Genomic DNA, 18142 nt, shown 5'->3' with positions numbered 1-18142 from the left:
AAAGGAAAATGAAGCAATGATGGGTTGGGCAATTAAGCTAAAAGCATTTGAGAGTGTAATCCAGCTCTCTCTATCCATAATTCAGGAGTCCGAGATCAGTCTAATTGATTGAACACCTTCCACAGTAGTCAGCCACTAATAAGACAAATGAAATGTCTTTTTTATTGTCAAATCTCCATTCCACATTCAAGCAGGCAAAGTCCTGCAGGGCTTTTCATTTGAGGAGGTTGGGTATTTTTTCTCTTGATGGAGATAAATAGAGGGCCAGCATCTGTTTTTAAACAGCTATAAATTAAACTGATCTGCTCATGAGTTTTGTTCCTTTGGTTGTGGGTGGGTGGAGAGCTGTGCTGAACAGGATTCTCATGTAAAACTTGCGTAGGTCATCACAGCTTGAACCAAGTTCCCAAAGGACATGCTATCACTCTATAACATTTGAATGCCAGGATGTTTGGCCTCCACAAACTTCAGGAGTCTACAGATATTACTCTAAAAACAGCATCTTGTCTTTCCTTAGTGGTACTAGTGCTTGTCTTTTTGCATTGCAATAGATATGGGGACCAGACAAATGTTAATTTTTTCCAATTCACATGAACAAAACATGTTGCAGGTTGTATAAAAAACTGTTGGGTTGAATTGTTTTACGGTTTGAAACCTTATTTCAAAATCATCTCAAATGCAGTGATCTGGGGGACCTGTGTGATGAGAAAATAGGGCATGCTTAGCAAATGTGCTTATTTTTTTTTCCATTAAATCATACGCAGGGTAGAGGGGTGAAATTGTTCCAGCAGGATGGAGCTTGTGGATGCCAGCTCCAGAGCACTATCCACTGAGAATCAAAAGCTGATTTGGAGAAGAGGTGAAGCTTGGGTTGTGATCCATATATATACAGATGCGTGTTCAAATGATGAAAATCTAAGTGAGCAAGGCTTCATTAAACCTGGATTCTTAGCAGCTACGCTACCATTCTGCTGTGTGCACAGAAGATTGGGAATTGGGTTTTTAGCTGACATAAATCAAAGTAGCTCCTCTGGGGCAGTCTGCTGACTTATCTGAGCTGGGGGTCCAGCCCTGAGGTGAGAGAGTGGCTCTTATTATGATGCGTGTGTATGTGTTTAATTAGGAAAGACCACAAGCTGTGTGCATGCTCTAGAGTCCCCATGGAGCTAACCTTTTTGCTGGCATGGTAGATGTTGCCTTCTAAGCAAACCCAGAGTCCGGGGATCTGAAAGTGACTTTCCTCTGCATTTCATTTGCTATTGCTACATGAGCTTCCCTGCAGCTTGTTAGGGAGGCAAGAAAAGAGGAATATGCCTAAGAGCGGCTTCATTTTGCTTGTATTACCTCTGAAATGCTATATAATGTGTTCAAACACTTGAACTAACTGAGACGTGGTTGTTTTACTTTCTAATCTAATAACTTCATGATATCTGTCTCCTCTTAGCTTTGCTCTAGCTTGACTGTGCAAATGGCATTTAATTGGGTTCTTGTGAAAACTAAAGGCCAGAAGCTTTGCCAAGGATGGCTAATTTTATAATGCATCATGCCAGAATTAATCCTGTCTGCAAAGATAAGGCCGATGGTTTATAGTTGGCAATTATGGTCATAGAACAATTGTTGTGTAGATTGGTTATAGGCTGTGAAGTTCTCTCAACTATTGTGAATTGCTTAAGGAGGCAGGTGTGGTCAAGAAAAGAGGATAAAGAAGGTGAGAATGAAAGAGAGGAACATGGGCAACAGAGGGGAGGGAAACAGGAAAAGAGGGCAAAAAGAAATGAAAACCAGTGAGGAAAAGCAAAGAGAATGACATGAGACAGATTCAGGTGGAGCAGGAGAAGAAGAGGAATGAATATCATCAACAAGAAGGGAGAGGTTATGGAGAAGCAGGAGAAGGAAAATAGTGGAAGAAAAAGGGCAGCAAATATGGGAGCATCTGAGATGCTGTGCAGCCATAGATGACTCTGTTTTAATTTGAATAAAGACAGCTTAATTGTCTTCAGGCCGCTTTCCACCTAGTTGCATAGTAAGAGAATCAACTGTTAGCTATTAGATATGCTGATGCTTACTGGAGTCTTCCCCCAGAGACAGGTTTTTTTCAGGCTGAGAGCTGGCCCTCCACAAGAACAAATAAAACATTGCTAAGTTTGAAGTTCTGCTTCTGCAACACAGTCAGGAAGTCAGGAGGTCTTCAGTACTCAGGAACAACTTCAGCTTCAGTGGCATCAGCTCATCAACCTGCTTTGGGTTTTGCAAAGCAAATGAGACCCAGCAACAAGTGAGGTAGCAAGTCTGGAAATGAATATTATATAACAGCAACCAACCAAGCAAATAGAATAGCTATTGATTATCTATATTGATTTCAGGAAATGTGCAGATGGAGAACAAACCTTGACTTCCACAAAACTGTGCTCAGATCCTTACTGAGAGTTTGATCTGTATTCTTCATGATCAGAACCTCTTGCTCTCTTGTATCCCCGTTTGAGAAGTGTGGATGGTTGCTCCCAATGTGGAAGAAGAATTTTGAAGAGTCAGGTATCATCTTGTGTTATTCTGTGTTGTTGATAGTCACTACCACTCTGGTTCTCAGGTATAAGAGTTGTTCAAATGTTGGTTATGTCTGCTCAGAAAAATCACTTGGAGTATTTTGTCAGTTCAATTTATTGGGATACATTATGTGGAGGAGTTCAGGGATTTAATGAAAGAAGGAACTCAAACAGTTATGGTACTAGAATATTGCAGTAACATACTGTTTGCAACCCAGCAAAAGAAAAGTGAAGAAGGGTTGGGGTATGAAGAAGTTCATGGAAGTGGCTTCGCATTTCTTCCCACTCATTTTGACTGTTCCTCTTGGCTGGGAGTAGAAAACTGAAGTGATGGATTGCTCTGATTATGCTTAGTCAGGTGCATTAAATGGTGTCTCAGTCTGCTGCCTCCTGCAATCTTGCTGCTCAGTGTGCTTATCGAGGCTGACATGGGAAAGGTAGATGTCTGTAAACAATAAAGAAATAAAAGGGGAGGTGAAAGATCTTAGACTGGTCTCAGCGAAAGAATTTCCTGGGAACTGGAAATGTGTGGAAGAGGTTTAACTGAGCACTTTTAGAATAACTAATTGGGACATGCCTGTCAGCTTCAATACCATCCTTCTTGTCATAGGTTGTTCACAGGAGATTGACTTGCAATAAATGCAGTGTTTCTTAGCATCCATTTAATACTAACATATTAGCTCAAACACTTGTCTTTAGTTCAACCATAATCTTGTGTGCATTTGAGTTGTGAGCTCACGGTCACCAAAAATTACACAATTTTCATCAATGTGAGACAAATTAAGTTCTCATGGATTTTTAGTATTGAGATCCAAAGGCTGATAGGCTCAAGATTCAGCACTTTATTTGAAATTTAATGCAAGTTCTATCTCCAAGATCTGTCTAAAATGGGATGAAATGTTATTCTAAAATAGTATGAAATACTATTCAAAATCTGCACAAATGGAGCATTGGATTTCTGTTCTTCTGTATCTAAATTTGGGTTGTTGATGTACAAAAAATTTTATTAAAGCTGAAAAGACACAAAACACTATGAAAATGAAACTGTCTAATGCAAAGATTAGCAGGGGCTGGTATATTCATCCTAGAAGAAAAAAAAAAGGCTGTTGGGGTATATCTGCTATTAGTCTATGGAAATAGAGAAGACACACTGGGGGCTTTATTTTTATGTCAACAATTCACAAACAAATTTGGTTTTAGAATAGAGAAATTTTTAGCTATAACAGCAATGAATTTAGGGGCAGCCTTACAGCTTGGTTTGTAGAGTCAAACATCTTTGCTGAGTTGGAGCTCCACCTGTTGAGGAAGGAGGTTTTCATTGTATATAAAGGCAAGTTCTGGATTTATTATCTCTCAGTCTCCAGTTTCTAGTACACATGACTGCTCTTAGACACTTTCAGCTGGCTGGGACAAAATGCCATGGGAGAAGACTCTGGTTTCATCTTGATGCAGAAAGGTATTGGCAGCGTACACTCCTGGTGTGTGCTGGCTTAGTTGAGACAAATGGTGCTATTAGTAAAAAAAAAAAAAAAAAAAAAAAAAAGTGTGATGAGGTGACTTCTTATGAAAGTGCCAACCTAGAGAGTTAGACAGGTATAACTGCAGCAGTGTTGCTGTAATTCCAGAAAATTTTCTTGTAGACAAACCCAAAAATATTGCAAAACTTTGACTTTCGTGTTTTAGCTCAGCTATTCTGTCTTCAAAATGCAAAGATAAATTTAACTCTGAGATAGTACTGGCTCACTGAATAGGACAGCACAGTTGGGAAATATATTTTCATAAACTTTTTTTTTTTTCTGATATGGAAAAGTGCTTTGTCAAAAATAATTTAATTTCTTTTTTCACAGAAGTATTGTGGTTGAATTATTTCAATTTTTCAAAGCTCATTGTGAGAATACACTTAAAATTTGTGAAAGAAAATTTAGACATCTCTTTTTACTTGTATTCCCAAATATAAGTCTGCTTTGAGAATAAGAACAAAAAATCTGAAATCTTACGTTGGTAAGAGTGAGCTTAATCCAAAGGTTTGAACAAAATGTTTTTCTTTTTTTCATTAAAAAAACACCAAACGTGTATCTCTTGGATGAAATCTGTCTATAAATTCAATTGAATTACTGCTCGATCTGGATGTGATGTGATGTAATGGGGGAATTTATGATCAACTTCACTTGCTTTGGCTGTCAGTTCACTGAAGTCAAGTTTCAGCTAATAACGCTGCTAGAAAATTAGAGTGTCTGTGGGGAAAATAGCCTTGGCCAAAAATGCAGCCAGCCAGATTCGGAATACGTGTTTGAGAGCTCCTTGTTCAGAGAAGGGTACAACAAATGCTGTAACTGATATGAAATCTGTAATGGCAAAGACCTAGAAGCAGGGAAGCTTGTGCCCATTTGACTAATTCCTTACAGTGGTCACAAACAAAGGGTCAGAGAAGGAGGAGGAGGAATTGGTGGTTCCACCAAGCTAAACTGCTAGGACACACACAACAGTGTTTTTGCATCTTTGTAATTATGTTCAGATCAAAGTTCATATCATATTATCTGTCACTAAAAGTAATTCTCTTAAATGATTTATTGACATGTTTATCTAGTGGGGACCAAAGCTGAGTACAGTGGGAATCTTTAGTTGCCCCTTTACATGGTGGAAGCCCTGCTTTCTCTAGAAGCAGACAGACTGCTCAAAATATCATATGCCTATTAGTATTTTTGTAAAGTTTTTTCCTCTGGCATGGGAACAATCTGCAATAGACACGTCACAGAATAAAAACAGATAAGCAAGCAAATTCATGGCACGTTGTCTGTGCTCTTCTAAATCTCTTCATTGCGCAGAGGGAGTCGTAGAGGCAAAATGCAGTTGCTTGAGTGAAATCACAGCTGAACAGCTTCACTGAAAGCCACTCTGCATCTCTCAGCAGCTCTGACAGCTATGGATATCACTAATTTGCAAACAGAGCTGCGTGGACTGCTATGGATAATGACATCACAGGTACTGGGGAGGTGATTACTACAGCAGGAATGATTTGTGCCTGATGCTTTGAGCCACTCTGCTGTGTGCTGGCCTTTGGTAACATTTATTTAGCAGGGTTTTATGCTGAGATCCTGCTTCCAAAGCCCTGGCAATGTCAAGTTGAGAGAAGTGTCAGACAAGTCTGAAAGGCTTAATGCCACGAAGGCTTAGGGTTGGTGTGCTTTTAGTTTGAAAAGAACTAACCCTCTAAACAAAGAGAAATCAGAAATTCCCTATATCTCATTTTCTGTCATCAGAACAAAAGGAAGAAGTAGTCATTTTTGGTCTCTTGTTAAGGCACAAGCCTCTGTGATTCTTCCTTATGTATTTTTTCCTAATCCCCTGGAGTGCTGGTTGCATCATCTTGCCAGCCCTCCAAGTGGTGAGTCCTTTGTCTGTCTCCCCTTATGGAGAGATCCAGATCATTGCCAATAAACTGAGAGCAACCAAAACCACAACTGAGGAAAACAGTTAGAATTGCCGAAGAAAGACATTTATAGCAGAGACTGAGGAAAAATAATACTTACAGCAATAAAGTGCAGTTCGGGATGTGAAGATGACCAGTCTTTCAAGCCCAAAGAGGGTATTTAGCAATTTGGGGAACTGATTATCATGCTACCTTGTCCATTTGTGTATGAGGACTGCACATAACTCTAGCATAAAGCTCCTGAAAGTTTGTGGAGAACAGAAAGGATCTCAAAAGTTAAAGAGTAAAAATGACTGCATAAGAAGTTGCTTCTAAAGCAGCATTCAAAATGTGAATCTAATCTGTTTTCTTCCCTACTGCAAGACCAAAACAACTGTTTATAGCTAATATTGACTAAGGGATGAAGCTGTTATTGTTTCCAAGAAGCACAAAGGAGTGAATAGTGATGGGAAGAAATGGGGTGTGTTGGAAAGAGGGCAATAGAAGAACACCGTGATAAAAGACAGTGTAGAAATATACAGGCTGTGTATAAAAAAAATCATAATAGCTGGATTTCTTAGATGATGGAATAATTTCCTAAGGGAGAGAGCAGAAACCCTGTTATTTCAATCATTTAAACAAAACTGGACAAAGCCCTGGAGAACATATTGTAGGGAACAATCATATGCTGGCCCTTGGGAATACATAACATGACCTGGTAAGTCTTTTCCTAGTTGTTGCTACGATTCTCTTCAGAATGAGATCTTGTTCTGGGCATGATTTGTCTTGGGACTATATGTGATGTGAGCCTCAGGTCAATCCTCAGACTGTTTCAGAGAATAAAATGCAGATGAGGATGTGGAGAAAAGGCATGCAGGGGCAGTCAGAAACAGAGAGCACGAGTTGAGCAGGAAAATGTTGACTCAGAAGTGCTCCAGGGCTTTGTGCACTCACGTATCTCAGTGCCAAAGAGATATAGAACACATTGGTCCAGATTCAAAAGTTTTATGCCCAGCTGGTGACACGCAAGCTCCAGAGAACCTGATCATTTGGTGCTTACCACAAAGCTCCTGACACATAAACCTGAAGAGTCACTGTCAACCATCCTGTCATTGCACACTGGATGTTTGTTTGGCTTGTCATCATGAGAATCCAGCTTGCTGCCTGATCTGTCTTTCAGGTCTCTGTGATGCACACTTGCTCTCCTCCTGGTCTGTCTAACTGCAGATTGTGTACTGCTGTTGATTTCTTCAGAAAACTGGCCAGGCTCAGCCACAGTCCAAAGAACTGTTGACCAGCCAGAAATCCAGAACAGAATGTCTGTTGGTTTCATAAAGTGCTGGAGGAAGGTATACCAGAAACATAGCCCAAATCACTGCCAGATCAATGCTGATGTACTCATGGAGCTGGAGAAGAACATCATTTCTCTTCCCAGTCTCTTTTTTGAGGCAAAAGAAATTGCAGTGGAGTAGAGATAATGCTGTCACGTCTGGACAAAGTGAACTGGCAAGTGTTGGCATCCCCTATTTCCTGTGTGGTTCACCAGGTGGCAGTTACCTTACATGCTCTCTTCTTATCCAAAAGAATTGACAGTGATTGCAGTTATTTTTTGTCTAGGCAGTTAAAGTAGACACTGTTCAAGTTCAACAGGAGGAGCCTTTAGAGCCTTTCTGCATCTACAGCATATTGATAAGCAGGAAGATTGATTGTGACTGACTGAAAATATCCAGTTTCCTTCACTTACTGGTCTTTTTTAGTGAATCCATTCATAATATAAATTTTAAACACACACAAAAAAGGAAAAGTTTCACATGCAAAAGAAAAATAAGCACAAAGACCAAACAAACACTGAACTCTATTTTTTTAAGCAACATTTTTCAAGTTTTAGCTTTTCCTGAGCACTAGCAAAGCCTGGTTTCTTGTGAACTCTACTATAATTCTCCAGTTTTCTTGAACTCTTATCTACATCCTCATCTTTAGAGGCATCACATGGTATCTTATACGATGGTGGAGAATTCTCTTCCTCCAGTTTTCTCCCATGCCCCTACTTCTCACGTAGGACCTCCAGCTCTTGATTTTTTCATGTGTATGAACAGAAAAGGAGTTTATCACATTGCAGCTGAGTCTGTGCTATGTGTATGTTGTTTTTTTGGCCCATTTTCACAGTGTATTCACAGATCGGCCAGATTGCATGCCCAACAGAACAGATTACTATCAAGTTCACATTACAGTTTCTTTTAAGTGATGGAAATGGATAAGTAGCTTCAAAACTATTGGGAAGAATAGAAAAAAAAAAAAAAGAGAATAAAACCAGAATGATTTAGAGAAATAAAAGTTCCTTGTGTCTCATTTTAAACTTGAGAGACGGTTCATTCTGGAAGCCTGAGAGGGGGCAAAAGTAGCTAAATCTGTGCTTCCTATTATGAAGGAGCTTTGAAAAGGGTGGAGCTGTGTTGTGGTTTGAGGTTAAGGAAGAATATCTTTCCTAGAGTCAACAAAGAAGGACCCTCAGCTGTGGAGACGGTGGCAAGGCTGGGTCACACAGCTCTGATAGGCACACAAGTGAATGATCAGCACTTCCAACTACTCTACCCCAATGAATTGAACAGATTTTTATCCCCACTGTCCCAGGTAGTCATACAGCAGGACAAAGGAGAGACCATCCTGTGTACAAATTGATAGACTCCAGGCAGGGAAGGATGAGGAAAATCTAGTGTAAGCAGTCTGAGGACTTCAGAAACACTGTTCTCCAACATGTCCTATGGAAGTAACCTTATTGAGAGCCTTATTGGGATGCATTATTTGCCTTGGTCCTCTAAAAATCCAAGAGGAATCAGCAGGGTACTGTATAATCAATTGTACAATCAATTAATATTAAGATGTTATAATTATGAAATAAACAAGAGAGTTAGACAAAGCAGGTTATAAAAACAAAAAGAGGATAGGATGCTTACCCATATCCTGGGCTCACTTACAAAACTCCAGCAGAGAGGATCTCCAGAAAAGATCCTTCCCTCCTGGTAGTCAGCTCTTAAATGGGTCTAGGAGAGATGGAGCCAGGCTCCACCCCTTCAGGCAGCACAGGTGAATTGCCTTCACCTGTGCTCCCCTGTTTGAATCATTGCTTGCCTCAGGTGATCAATCAGAGGTTCAGGCCGTGACTCAGTAGTTCCCATACAGGCACCTTCTTATAGGTAATGCCTGTAACAAAGTTCTAAGCCCTACTCTGCATCCAAAATGAGTGTAACAGTACATGACTGTGTTTCACTAAAATAAATTGCTCCCTTTGAACCACTATAATTTAAAGTAGTTTGAGAAATATATTGTCTTTCAAGCTGTGCCACAGAAGCATTACCCAGAAGTTTGGCCATTTCATGGTTTTGGTTCTTGCTTCATCATGGCTACAAGAGTTCAGGATTGTGTTCTTAGGCAGTTTCCCATGGATGGTTTACATATTAGTTTTCCTATGATTGTGACTTCTAATAGTATATAGTCAGTTAGTACCTGTAAGTTATACCAGCAATTTGGGCAATGAAAAATATTTACCATGCTGATTTTTACTGCACGTAAGTGTGGAAGAAAAATTGTGGAAAACAATTGCTATCAGTAATGATTCAGGGCAGGAGGCTCAAGTTCTGCAAGGCAGGAGGTGGTGTGTGGTGACTGCAGACCAGACAAATGGAGGCAGTGAGGATGGGTGGCATGGAAGCTGCCATTGGATGACTTGGTAATTATTGGTCTTATCAGTCTTTTTCTATAGCCCTTCAGCTCTCCTGATGGGCTGTCATTTGCTGAGCTTGCTGACCAGCAGAAGTTACTGCTCTGGGGCAATTTTTGAGGCTGAGTCCTCTATCTGTCCTGACTGATGGGTCAGAACATGGGTCAGGGCTGGCCGCTCACCCATTATAAGAATGGCTTCAGCTTTCCCCTGACGTGCCAGTCATATGATCACACAGCAAAACTATTTCTTCTCATTTCCTTGCTGGGCACTGTCCATGCTTATTTATTAAAAGCTGCCTTGGAATCTGTTTTTTATGAATGCTCTGATTGTTTGATTCCAACATCAAAAAGAAAAGACTTCAGTGCTCATGGGGAGAAGAAAACAAGAGAAGCCAACTGTGTCCTCGGGCATCTGGAATAGATCTTCTGTAGGGCTTGATGCAATGTAAAGCAGTGCATGTAATTTCCAGCATGGCATGGCCTTACCTGTACAGTTAGGATGTGGTAGCAGTCATAATAGAAGAGAGGTGAAAGGGATTTCAGATCTTATGTTGCACGTTAGGTGAGCACATCCTGTCTCCTCCTACATAATGTATTTCTTTTCAGCACACAATGATATCCTCCCAGAGTTCTCCCTGTAGAGAGCTGTGTACAATGCTTTGACCTATCACAACTGTCTTTTGGGCAGGATGGAAGGGGAAACCCCAACAAAACTAGGAGAGATTATGAAGGTGATATTCTGCAGTGATATTGATTGAAAAGGGAATGAAAGAGAAAGGGGATCCTGGAGATGCTTAAGAGGAAATGTGGCAGGATTAGAGATAGCCCAGACATGGGTAGAAAGAAAAGGGAGCAGTTGCTTACGTGCTAGGAAGTTGGCATTTTTAACACAGCAACTTTTATCCACTTACAGCAGAACCAGTGATTTGTTCTTGATTTACTTGCAAGAGAATGCTTATGTCCTAATAAATGAGTTACTGGTGAGTACCAGTTACCCAGATGATTCATCTCCCCAGTCCATCCTGTACTGTGGAGACAGTGTTTCTTTTCCACATTGAAAGCATAAGCAGCAAATCCAGCAAGAGCCAGACTGTTTTCTGTGGCAGTTTCCCTGGCACAGCTGAACCTCCAAAGTGAATGTATGACATCAGGAAGTTGTTTTAATCTGAATTATGCTTGCCCATTGGAGCAACGTTGCTGTTATCTTCTTTTTGTTATCTCATGTCCAGAGTTGCTGCCAGCATGAGTAAGAAAGGTTTGACTCATGGGGATGGAGTAGTTCATTTCTTTCTGGAGGCTGTTGTCAAAGGCGACCATGCCCAAATGTCTGTCACGGGGGTGAATGATGTGTAGATAAATGAATGGAGAAACCTACTCCTGAGAGAAAAAAACATCCCTCATGAATAACACAGTGTTGCTTCAAGATTCATTACATCTAAAACCTGTTGTACACTAAATGTGAAGTTGAGATTTAGCCGTACTGCAGCTACACACACTCCTGAACATAAACTATAAGTAGTTTATCACTGCCACATTTTATTTTTATTCTTTGACAGTGACCAAGATTTTGGTCTGGTACCAGTGCTCATCTAGAGACACATCTGGACAATTCTGATTGGCCCAAGTTAAAAACGTGGTGGAATGGTGGGATCTATGCTGATTTAACAGTGAGGATAGCCACAGATTGGTACTGGAATCCATCCATTGCCCCAGTTTAGCTTGCTAGCACTGGAATCACCATGCAGTCTTAGAGGTAGTTACAACATACTAGAAGTATTCAGGATTTTTCCCAATAATTCTTTATTTTTGTTATGTATTCATTTGTTCTTTGTAGTCTGCATCACTGTAAAAGCATTGTTTATTCAGACAATGTTTGCTCTAGAAGTAAAGTATTATTCAGGAGAAGTTATGTTGGAAGACATGACAGATTTTCTGGGCCTGTCTGTACCCTGCAGCTGAGCATGGTGCAAAGATCACTGATGTAGATCTAAGCAAGCTGCTCTATCCACGTGAGTCTGTCAGTGCCAGAGATATTTGCTCAGGGCCCAAGTGCAAGATACCAAGGCATGACATTTGTCTTGAGAATGTAAATAAATTCATGAGTGGCACAAAAAAGGTTAAGAATGACTGTCACTGGTCTCTTCCATAGTGGTAGTGGGGATTCAAGAAACAGTGGGAGAGAATTTTAGAATAAAGAAGTGATGGTAATTTTTTTGTTGATGTACGGGCCTTCTTGCTGCAGGATGTTGCAGGTGCTGAAAGTTCATACAGGTTCAAGGAGGAATGCCCAAACCCATGGGTAAGAAATTCATTATTCATTACTAAAATCAATGAAACCATGTCTGGCTTTGGAAGTCCATGAGCACCTGAAGATAAAGCTGAGCGCTTGAATACTCGGAGGCATAACGTTGCACTCTGTTCTTATACTCTTCCCTATCCATCTTCTTTTGGTCACTTGGATTCAGAGTGGCTGAATCAGCACTGAATTCTTCTGCACACTATACTGCACCGTGTCCCTTAGGAAGTGAAAGGAAGCAATTGGGGTTGTCCACCTCACACATGAATTGTAATGAAGTATTTCATTCTGTGTCTCATTTGAAAGCTACCATGGAAAACATAGTTGAAGGTGGCTGGGTGGATTTTCCACTGGCTTTCATAGCTATGCTCTTGAAAGCCAGAAAACTGTATTTATATAATTAAATATTGGTGCACTTGGTCATTAAGAGGTATGGTCAAAGAATAGAGAAGGGCTGGAAAAAAATTAATGGCAAAAAAGCCATCAAGAGTACTAATCTGATGTCAGCCTCCGTGCTCTGACTCTTTGTCTGTCCTGCCAACACCTTCCTGCAGTTTTGCTTGATGCTTGTAGCACAGCTCTTCCATAATTGGGAGAAGATCGTTTTTGTGATGGATTGGTGCTCCATCCTCTGGAACTGGAATGACACTCTGAGACACTATATTTCTTCATGCTTAACTGTTCTTCATGCCAAACCAAATGAGTTCTGTCTTGATAGCCAAACCATCTGAGAGGGATTATAAAAGAGAGACTACTAATGGCTGTTGTTGATCATTCAAATGATATCTCATTGAATAGTAGACAAATCTGCCTGCTGAGGTCATATTGCTGTATTGTGGGACCTCAGCAAACTTGATAGTGTACTAGAGGAGTATAGCTAGTATTAACCTAGCAGTGACCCAATATGACGTTCTCTCTATATATTTTTCACTGCTATCCCAGTTTCTTGGCTTGTTATGTGATGCATTTGCTATCTCTTTTATTCAAGGACTTCTGTTTGGTCTTCCTCCTTAGTCACAGAAGAGTAAGAAATACCAATGTTATATTTCTCTTGAAGCCTTGCATTCTTGCATTCGTTGCAGTTCATGTGAAGCCATCTCTTTACACTCTGGCAAAGGGCAGTAGCATTTTTGAGGAGGAATTTACACTGGACTTAAAGGCTGAGATCTGCTACCAAAGCAGTTTCTTCTGCTTATGTCTTTCCTTGACACAAGTAAGCTCCAATGCACTGAGGAGGGGATATTTGATGATTTTCTGTGCCCCTCTTGCTCTTGCAATTACCAACCTTCTCAATTTTCCTAGGGGCATTCTCTGATGTTAAGACAATGGTGTTTTGTTTTAGATTTGAGATCTACTGAATTTCAGAGATCATGTACTGATGGAACTTGCTTTTCAAATATTATTGTGTGTATTGGACTGATTCTTAAATAGAGAGTTTAGTCTTTCTTTCGTGTGTTTGGATTTCTATCTTTCTAGATTGCTGAAAGCAATGACTAAGGTGACTATTCCATAAAGCAGCATTGCACTAGAGAAATGCATTTTTCTCTGATCCCCTATATATGAAACTATTTGCAACATTGCAAAATCTAATTTCAGCTTCATGACTAAAGTCCTTCCGTTTCTCCAATGTCGTAGTCAAAATATGGGAAAAGGCATGTATCTGATATTGTAGTATTGAGTATGAAATGGGACAAAATAGAAATACAAATTTCTGGATTTTTGTCTACTTATGTGAATTGGACAGAAATTACAGCCTGCCTTTGTCTGTGCTTTGCTATCTGTAGAACAAGGATATAGTATATTCCTTTCTTAAGAGTACTAAATTTGAGTTAATTACAAAGTCTGTGATAAATGTTAGAAGTTCAACAATAACATAGTGTGTAAGTATATAATATTAATGTTTTATAATATTATATCTCTAAACTGTCTCTGTGGATATCTTTAGTGAGAGGAATATAGTGATATCAAAAGAAGTCTTTTTTCACCCCAACCCTTTTCTTTAGAACCCAAAGTGAAAGCTGTTTCCACCAACTGCCATCTCTGTAACCATCTGGAAAATAACATTTTCTGAAGCTTTCCTTCTCTTTATCAGCTGTAACTAAAACTATAAAATGAGAAGATGTCCCTGCTTTAATTAACACCCCTGTAGTTCAAAAGCTTAGTAATGAGAGGCAATTATAGCCTTTATTGAGGGACAGTCAGGTGGAACAAATTCAGCATCCATCTATTGAAGACACTTCCACTTGCAGGTAATTTGGAAACTGCTTTTTACAAAGAACAGGCTACCTATCCCATTATAACTGATGAAACAATTTGTTTTGTCACCTGAAAAGAGCTTCCTGTTTTTAATTTATATATTTCGTTTGCAAATAATTTCTTACCTCCCATGCATGTTCCAGTAACTAGCAACTGAGCTAAGGAAGTAAGCATAACTTTTTGGAGGACGTTCTTGCATCCTCCAAAAAGTTATGCTTACTTCCTTAGCCCAGTTTATTTTATTTTCTTTGTTTTTTTTCTTTCATTTTATTTTCTTTGTTCTGTTGTTGCTTTTCAATTTGAAGATTGTCGGCTGTATACCAAGTGTTTCCTTAACCATCCTTGTATGGATATCATGGTAACTAAGGGGTTTCAAATTATGCTAGATGCCTCTGTATGGATTTTAATCTTCAGTATCTACAGTGCAGGCACCTACGTTGGTGGTAGCCACTGAAGGTGGAGTTCTGCTTTTAATGAAAATGCGGATGTTTGCGTGTTTCCATGTGGTTGTGAACTTACGCAGTAGATACCCAGAATGTTCTGAAGTCATTAGGTATCTAGTCAGTCTGATGGGGACCTAGAGAATACAGTCAGTGGAACAGTCAGCAGTGTCTCTACAGCATAATGTACAGTAGACAGGTGTTGGAATGGCAGTTAAGTAACTCATCACTGCCTATTTTCATTAAATCTTTGTTGACTATAAAAGTAGCCTGGACTACACATGTAGATCCCTAGACTTATGTATTTTAATCTTCAGCTGAAGTCTGTAGTGATTTCAGTTATAATCACTGTAGTGAAATAGGTGTATCCTGAGAATAAGTTAGTGACTTGTTTTAGGCATCTAGATGTAGATGAGAAATACTGCACTTGAGAAGTAAGGATTTCTGTTCATTGTCTTTAAGGGAAATCTATATAGTAGTACCCACATGGTCATTGCATAACATGCCTGCATGACTCCCAGCCATCCTATTTTGGAAGCTCTGGTACTATCACTTGCCATCTTAAGAAATGTAAAGCAGTGTGATGTGAAAAAATTGACATCATTTTGAAACAGAAACCCCTATGCTTGTTGGATTTAGAATGAGGGTCTAGCTGTGATTTTACTTTCTGGAAAGTATGCTATGAAACATGACACATTCTCTGTCCTGGATTAGTTTAGCATTGTGGCAAAATAACATTTCCCAGATTGTTTGAAGAAGTTGTAAAACTCTTAAGAGATGCTGGTAAGTTCTTTATTCTTCAGTAACTGAAGGTAGAGAAGATATTAAAATCCTGTGACTTTCCAGTTTTCAGAAATGAGTGGCTTTCAGAATGGTGCCTGCGAGAAAGGTTTGTTCTGTATAGAAGACAGTTTTAAAAAGACTTCCTTTGTTCTGTGTCTGCTGGCAACAATATTGTTGACTCGCCATTGCCAGCAGACACAAAATTCAGATGCTATTGGTATATTCTGGTTTTGGGGCAGGGCAACACCAACTCCTTTCACAAATATTGTCGAGGTCACCTATTTTCAATATTTACAGTATTGCGTGTGATGCAGGATGAACATGAAATTTCTTTAGCAAATAAATGCAGTATTTAGAAGACTGCAGAAGTAAGGCGGATTGCTGATTCTTTCATCTTTCCCAGTCCCGTGTGTACAATCCTATTTTAATGTGTAATGTTTGCTTTGGCTACGGGATATGTGTGAAGAAAATGTGAAAATCCTGTGACTGTGATGCCCTCATAGCTGCTGTTGCTTTGGACCTGCCTGCAGCATTGGAGTCACTGTGATTCGTGCAGCCTGTCTGAAAAGGGAGCTGTGGTAATCCACTAATTGCTGACTGTCCTGTGTTTTCATTGTCCCTCCCAGGTTACGGACATGCTGCCCCAGGAACAGACGCGGGAAAGGCCTTTTGCATGTTCTATGCGGTCCTGGGGATCCCACTGACACTCGTCATGTTCCAGAGCTTGGGCGAGCGTATGAACACCTTCGTCAAGTACCTCTTGAAACGCATCAAAAAGTGCTGTGGGATGAGGAGCACCGAGGTCTCCATGGAAAACATGGTCACTGTGGGTTTCTTCTCCTGCATGGGAACACTCTGCATTGGAGCAGCAGCCTTTTCCCAGTACGAGGAATGGAGCTTTTTCCATGCTTACTATTACTGCTTTATAACATTGACTACGATAGGTTTTGGAGACTATGTGGCCCTGCAGACCAAAGGGGCCCTTCAAAAGAAGCCTCTCTACGTGGCTTTTAGCTTTATGTACATTCTAGTGGGGTTGACAGTCATTGGGGCATTTCTAAATCTGGTTGTTCTCAGGTTCTTAACCATGAACAGTGAGGACGAGAGGCGGGATGCTGAGGAACGGGCGTCCCTGGCAGGGAACCGCAACAGCATGATTATCCACATCCAAGAGGACTCCCAGCATGGTCGGCCACGGTACAAGGCCGAAGTAACAGACCTTCAGTCAGTTTGTTCCTGCATGTGTTACAGGTCCCATGAGTACACCAGCCGGGTGGTGTCCCACCAAAATTCGTTCAGCTCGAAGCTGAACCCCCAGTACTTTCACTCCATCTCTTACAAGATAGAGGAGATCTCGCCAAGCACATTAAAAAACAGCCTTTTCCCATCTCCTGTCAGCTCCATCTCACCTGGGTTGCACAGCTTTACAGATAACCACAGGCTGATGAGAAGGCGAAAGTCCATTTAAAGTGATTTGTCTTCTTTTGCTTTCCTTGTTTTCTCCAGTCCTTCTCTGTTGTTTTGGTTTTTTTGTTCCTTGAGTGAGACGGAGTGAGGCCAAAGGGAGTAGAGAAAGCCAGTCCTCCTCTGAGACTCAGCTCTTGAGCATGAAGCATGGATTATTACTGTTCCAGCAAAGTATGCCTTACATTACCCCCTCGGTGGATGTCAGAGGATTCAAGGTGACGTGAAGTGGGTACCAAATCCAAAGTTGCACACACAGCTGGGAGCCTTCATGTGCCACTGGCACTCCTGACCTAATAAACTATTTTCCTCATGGGCAGGTTGCAGTGTGCGTGCGTGCTTGTGTGTGTGTTGGGTGTGTGTGGGTGCGTGCGCGTGCAAGTCCACAACTAGTGCCATGCGACAAAAATTAAAGCATCAGGTATTATTTTTTTCCCTTGAGGCAATTGTGTTCCAGCCTGCTTTTATCTTTTTGATTGCTTCCAAACAGAATGGGGAGGTGGGGAGGGGAGCCAATTTGTTTTTTTTTATTTGCCAAGACAAGCATGCGCCATAAGCAGTCAATATACCAGGTGTATCATGATAAATTTTTTAATGCTAGATTTTAGATTGTATTATCATTACAAAAAGGCAGGAAATGATGGATCATTTTAACTTGCCAGTTCAAAATTTAAAAAGTAAAATAAAGCATGCACTTTGTAAAACTGGTATGCATAATAAAAACACAAGAAAAACTAGCAATGGAATTAATAATCAAAAGCAAGTAATCCTATTGATTTAACTATATTTACTTTCATCATTTGAAACTGTTCCAACAATCTGCAGATGGAATTATTTAAGGTAAATTGGAAGAACTGTTGGAACTAAGGAGTGTGTTTTGTTGTTTTTATTTTATTTATAAAAATTATTATTAATAATATTATTTTTATTTTATTATTATTATTTTATTGTGCAGCAATTACCTGCATGAATAGGAATTCTATTTTTTGGAATGCTTGGATTAGGATGGGTATAAATAGGTGGATGTATATTTTTTCTTATATAATAGTGACAGAGCATTCCTTGTTTTAAATAAAAATAAAGATGATTGTCTCTAAATGCTTTTGATTTGTAAATAATGGAAAGCCTTTGTTGGTCTCAGGAAGAATTCAAGGGACAGTATCTTGTGTTTGGCTCACTGGGAACTTGTGAGATTAGACGTGATGTTGCTTCTTTGCTATGTGGAAAGGCA

General features: G+C 40.0%; 1 protein-coding gene and 1 long non-coding RNA gene across 2 annotated transcripts in view; one reads left to right on the top strand and one right to left on the bottom strand.

Annotated features, from left to right (window-relative positions):
* Window positions 1–17769, top strand: part of KCNK9 (potassium two pore domain channel subfamily K member 9) — a 78822-nt gene extending 61053 nt beyond the window's left edge. The window contains exon 2 of the mRNA XM_090138034.1: window positions 16074–17769. Coding sequence (XP_089994160.1) covers window positions 16074–16915 — 842 coding nt within the window. The 3' untranslated portion in view covers window positions 16916–17769. The remainder of the gene's footprint in view (window positions 1–16073) is intronic.
* On the bottom strand, window positions 2541–8962 carry LOC149918737 (uncharacterized). The gene is made up of 3 exons (XR_016465357.1): window positions 8907–8962; window positions 3794–4052; window positions 2541–2988 (listed from the first exon to the last, which is right to left on the bottom strand). It is a non-coding gene; the product is annotated as an uncharacterized LOC149918737 (long non-coding RNA).
* Window positions 17770–18142: the final 373 nt, after the last annotated feature.

Source organism: Phasianus colchicus, chromosome 3 (assembly GCF_987193195.1).
Source record: "Phasianus colchicus chromosome 3, bPhaCol1.hap1.1, whole genome shotgun sequence".
NCBI classification, from domain to species: Eukaryota; Metazoa; Chordata; class Aves; order Galliformes; family Phasianidae; genus Phasianus; species Phasianus colchicus.
This window is presented reverse-complemented; position numbering and strand designations above follow the sequence as displayed.